Source organism: Buceros rhinoceros, unplaced genomic scaffold (assembly GCF_000710305.1).
Source record: "Buceros rhinoceros silvestris isolate BGI_N320 unplaced genomic scaffold, ASM71030v1 scaffold29447, whole genome shotgun sequence".
Taxonomy (NCBI): domain Eukaryota; kingdom Metazoa; phylum Chordata; class Aves; order Bucerotiformes; family Bucerotidae; genus Buceros; species Buceros rhinoceros.
Genome location: NW_010423233.1, coordinates 8,961 through 14,178, shown reverse-complemented (window position 1 = coordinate 14,178; position 5,218 = coordinate 8,961). Strand labels below are relative to the sequence as shown.

Genomic DNA, 5,218 nt, shown 5'->3' with positions numbered 1-5,218 from the left:
GGGGTGGGTGCTTTATGGCCGATCCCAGCCCAGAGCTGTCACCATCACAGCAGAAACTCTCCCCTCCCGTAACGGACGAGACGCCCGTGTCTTCGGAGCCACGCTGGCCTCTTTAGTAGCCCTCCAGCACCTAGGGGCGCGTGTAGGGCTCTACCTCCCCCCCCACCCCAGTCCCCAGCCTGCCAGCTTGTGCATTTTTGCGTGTTTTCTCACAAGGTTGGCCCATTGCCTTTAAAAGGCGAAATGCTCCGCACTAAATTTGGTCATGCAGCTCCGCACGGTTCCCTGGAATGTCCTCGGGTTTCAGGCTCCTCTGATAGCACCATTCCCCGCCTCCCGCTGGGCCGCGGGGCTCCAGTGGCTTCCCAGCCCCCGAACCACGGCTGGACCCTGTTATTGGCCAACTCTTGGACCGAGGGGTGTCCCCTCTTTATAACCACTATATCCCGGGCTGCAGCCATCGAGAGCTGCAGAGATTTAACACTTCAGCACCTGCTGCCACTGGGGGAAGCAGGGTCGGAGCTTCGGCTTCTTGGTTTTTTCTCCTTCCTTGGGTACCACACACAACCGCCACCGTGTCTCGCCAGCGAGCCAAGATGTCCAAAGTGGCCAAATACCGGCGACAAGTCAGCGAAGATCCGGATATCGACAGTTTGCTGTCGACTCTGTCTCCAGAGGAGATGGAAGAGCTGGAAAAGGAGCTGGATGTGGTGGAGCCGGATGGCAGCATCCCTCTAGAGCTCAGTCAGAAAAACCAATCGGAAAATTCCCCTCCTGGCACGCAGAACTGTGACATGACGCTCAACCACTGCGAAAAGGAGAGCAGGAAGCGCATCCAGAGGGAACACTCAGTAGACGTAAGTCCCGTCTCCCCGCGCTTGAGCTGGTTCTGTCAGAAACGCGGGGGCATGAGCTGGAGAACATGGGCCCCGGTGCTGGTGCTGCGCCAGCCCAGGAGGAATTGTGGAGAGAGCGGAGGAGCGAGGCAGGGAGCTGCCCCAGGAGGGAACGGGATGTTTCGTGAAATCCCGGTGTACTCGCAAAGGCAAAACCGGCGCCAGTGCCAGGGATTTTCTCTCTGCCTCGGCTCGAACATCCTTTGGCACGGCTGGGAGCAGAGATGGTGCTCCCAGAAGGCAGCCAGAGGCGCAGTGACAGCCATCCCACGAGCTGAGTTTGTTTCTCCCCCGTCCTTTTCCTTTGGAGAGCTCCAGAGCTCTCGGTCCTTTCCCTTCCTCTAGGTTAAACAGCCTCTAGTTCCTGCAGAGTAGCAGAAGTTGGCTGCACTGTGGAAATCACCCCAGGTTTTGCCCCAAGCTCTTTGTTTTGTGTTTGTTGATGGGTTTAAATTCATTCTTTTATTTTGACTTGGAGACATTTTTCTCCCTTTCTGCAGCTGGCAAATCCTCCAGTAGTTTGCTCTGAGCTAGAGAGCTTCGTGCCAGCCCCTCTCCTCTTTCTGTGCCCTGCCTTAGTGGGAGCTGATCCCACTTCTCGGTAACATTTATTAACCTCTGCTCTTGGTATGTGCTTCGTGCGTGGGAGGCTGGGAAGCATTTGGTTTCCCTCGTTTTTCATGGCAGGCTGAGCCAGACGGTGAAGGAAGGAGACTCCAGCTATTTATCTGTGTGCTCATGGGCAGATTTCATGTCACAGACTGGATTCGCATCTGCCGTGACAGGGCAGGGCTGAGGAGTATCAGCAGCGTAAGCAGAGCAGAGGCTTATGTGGATCCTCTTTGGAATGAGCTCTGGCACGGATCATCACCTCTTCCAGGTCACCCAGCAGCACCCTGGGGCTCCCAGCTGGGTGACCGAGCTGTCACTAGTCCATCCGCACTTGGAAGTTGCTCTTTGTGGATGTGCATGGAGTTTGTTACAGGAGGATCCTCTCCTGGCTGGGGCCTGAGGGAAAACAGGGAGAAAAAGATGCAGATTGCAGCTATAGGAGAAATAAATGAGGGTTTCTTTGGGAGACACAAACAAGGAGTTAAATAGTTCCCCCCACCCCTGTCCAAGCTTCTCTGGCCCTGAGCACAAGGCACTCGCAGCCTTCACCTTCTATATGTGGCGTTTGGCGTGGGCTGGGGGACAGCAGGTCCTGTGGGCTGGGGGACAGAGACCTCCACGGGCTGGGGGACACAGAGCTCCATGGGCTGGGGGACGCAGAGCTCTGTGGGCTGGGGGACAGCAGGTCCTGTGGGCTGGGGGACAGAGACCTTCGTGGGCTGGGGGACACAGACCTCTGTGCCCCTCACCACCAGAGCACTGGGTTCATTTTCCCAGTGGAAGATCAGCCTGTGGTGGGGACCTGTAGGTGCTGCAGGACAAACCTGGCTGGAACACGCAATGCTGTTGGGTGGGACCAGTTATCCCAGTGAGGCTGCAGGGGTTTGAACTGGTTTGCAGCCGGAACTGAGAGCTGTCGCTGGAAAAGTGCATTTGCAGGCAGGGGGACTCTGGTGTTCGGCCTCACTAGTGACACTGGTTCGTTTTAACCATGGGAAGATGAGGAGTCGGCTGGGAATTGGAACAGGGAAGTGTCTGTGATCAGAAGAATGGGAAAATGTGGTTTTTTGGAAAAAGAGAGCTGGGAAATTGTCGAGTTAAACTCTGCATTGTTTAGGAGATGCCTGAGAGTGTGCGTGTGCGTCTGCATGCGGCGGGCGAGCACTCGGGTGATGGCGAGGGATGGCGCAGGCAGGAGAAGCACCCGGGAGAGGGTGTTCAGCTCCGGCTGGTGGGGAGGGCAGCGACCGGAGGTCCTGAGGAACGCACTGGTGGTGCTTCCCTTTGAACCTCAGGAGCTCCAGGCCACGGAAGACAAAGCGCCTTGGCTGTCGGTCAGATTTGTCGGTGGAACCAGCCCAGTTAGATTGTGTTGCAGTAACTGGATAGGGCAGAACTGACTTTCTTCTTCTATTTCAATCCCTGGAGGCCAAGAAAAAAATATCCTCCACCCCTTTCTCCTTGGCATTGTTAGGAGCTGGGATTAGCACCTTGAAAATGCCAGCTTGCAGTGCTAAGGAGTGGGGTCTTTGCTCCACCATGGGGCACGAGGACGGGATGGGGTGAGGCGGGGCGGGACAGGATGGGAGGGGGTGGGATGGGACGGGATCCCTGAACCACGGAAGCAATTGCAGCATCCAGCCCAGGAAGCTGATGGTTACCTCAGTCCAAGGAAGCCGCAGGACTGTGTTTTGCTGCAGGCTGGAGTGAGAACGCGGAGCCATGCAGAGCCTCTCAGGCAGCTCCTGAGCCCTTTCCCAGCTGCTGAGAGCACCAAGGCCTCTGCTGACAGATCCCTCTCCCATGTCAGCAGATTTCATGCTGCAGCCATCACCCTGTCCACATCCACCTCTCCCTCGACTGCTCCCGGTGTTGTGCATCACCACCCCACGCAGCACCCAGCATCCCTGACTAGACACCTCTAGCTAAACCTTTGCGAGCAAGAAGCAGACACGTGAGTGTGGGAGGGAAGCGTGGGCGAGGGCAGGGAAGGAACAGGAGGTCCTTCCAGTGGGACCAGCCCTCTGAACCTCTGGAATATGTTATCCTGTGTCTGCGATGCCTCTTCAGGAGGGAGAGACAGAAGGTTGGATCCTTGTCCTTGAACTACAGCAGGTTTGTAGGTCTGTAGCTGCCCGGCACGAAGGCGCTGAGGATGGAAGATATTAGGGGGTTCCCAGTCCAGCTCTGCTGGTCCAGTGTCTGTGAGCTGGGACATGCAGGAGCTTCTCCAAAGAGCAAAATAAAGCGGTTTAAAGGGAAAGGTTCTGTTTCTGCCCATCTGACAGTTCTTGCAGTCATTGCTCTTTTCTTGGACTAGCTCCAGGCACCCCCATTCCCTGCTCAGTATTGGGAGGAGCGGGTATATTTAGAGAGACGACAACGACATAATAACACGACTTCTTAGCAATGAAAAGGGCAAACTTGGGTAACTAGGAAGCAGTTTATAAACAGCCCAAAATAGATGCGCGCTTTGCCCTAACTTCTCCGCGCTGGGGAGCCAGACTCACATCTCGATGATGCATTAATTAATTAATCTGCATTTTCCATTGCTAGTGAGTAGTTCACCCTGAGGTCAACAGTGGGGGCATGGGGCAATGCCTGTCTTTGGATGCACTTGACACGGCTTCCTTGGAGGCCAGGTACAACAGGAGCCCAAGTTAAACTAATACCCGTGAGTAGTTCAATGCAGAGATGATTTCTAAGAGCTTGTGGCTCCTTACTGCAGCGGTAAAAGACATAATGAGAGAGAAATCGGTCCCCTTTCATAGCTGAGAACTGGAAACTGCCCTTGTCTGCGCTCGGATGGTTCGTTCTTCATCTCTGAAAATGTACCAACCCCGTAACGAGGAGGACAAGGATGCCAAGCAAGCACTGTCAGCCAGCAGCAGGCGATGGAACAGACCTCCAAGTGAAACAAGAGGCAAGAATGATCCCGTGACGGGTAACCGAGGGATCTGCAGAGGAGGGGACAGCTGAGGCCAGTGAGGTGGCAACACGGCCAGGCTTGACCTGCCTTTCTGAGCAAAGCAGGTGAGAAAGAACCTCACGGGTGGGTCATCGGTGGTTTGGGGAAGCCGGTGGGGAACGGTGGCAGGATCCTTGTTTTGCAGTGACCGAGGCAAGGGGCAGCATGAAGCGTTCCCAGTGACTCATTGCTCGCACTGAAGACAAATGGCTGGGTCCATCTAAGGGCTCAAGCAGGAGAAAAAGCCAAATTTTTAGTCAGTCTGAAAAAAACCCATGAGTAAGAAGCTGAGATCCGAATTTACACAAACCACAACTGGGATGCAGGTGGATCCGCGGAAATGCTGCGAGCGTTCAGCTTCTAAGGGCTGAGCTGCCCAGGAGGTTTATTACCTGCTTATGCTGAGCTGATAAACAGACACATGGAGGAGGAAAAGAGCCGGGATCCTTGTCGTATCGCTTTCTGTCACAGCGCTGTGATGTCATTTGCCTGCTAAAACAGTCCGGGTGACTCAGATCCCAGCAGGACGCTGGGATTAGCCGGTCGTGTCACTCACGCCCACCGCCCTTGTCGTGGTGGGAATCGCTGCACGATGGCTCGGCAGGGGAGGAGATGTCAGGGCACTCGGTTCGAAGTCGAGGTGTGGAGGGCTGAGGGACTGTATTTGGGTCAGGATTTATACCAAGACCTGTGGGGTTCATCCCCAGCAGCGTGGGCAGCGAGTGGAGGGGGGGGATCCTGC

General features: G+C 55.4%; 1 protein-coding gene across 1 annotated transcript in view; it reads left to right on the top strand.

Annotated features, from left to right (window-relative positions):
* Window positions 1–596: 596 nt before the first annotated feature.
* The window catches only part of LMOD1 (leiomodin 1 (smooth muscle)), a 13,116-nt gene continuing 8,494 nt past the window's right edge, over window positions 597–5,218 (top strand). The window contains exon 1 of the mRNA XM_010140369.1: window positions 597–857. Coding sequence (XP_010138671.1) covers window positions 597–857 — 261 coding nt within the window. The remainder of the gene's footprint in view (window positions 858–5,218) is intronic.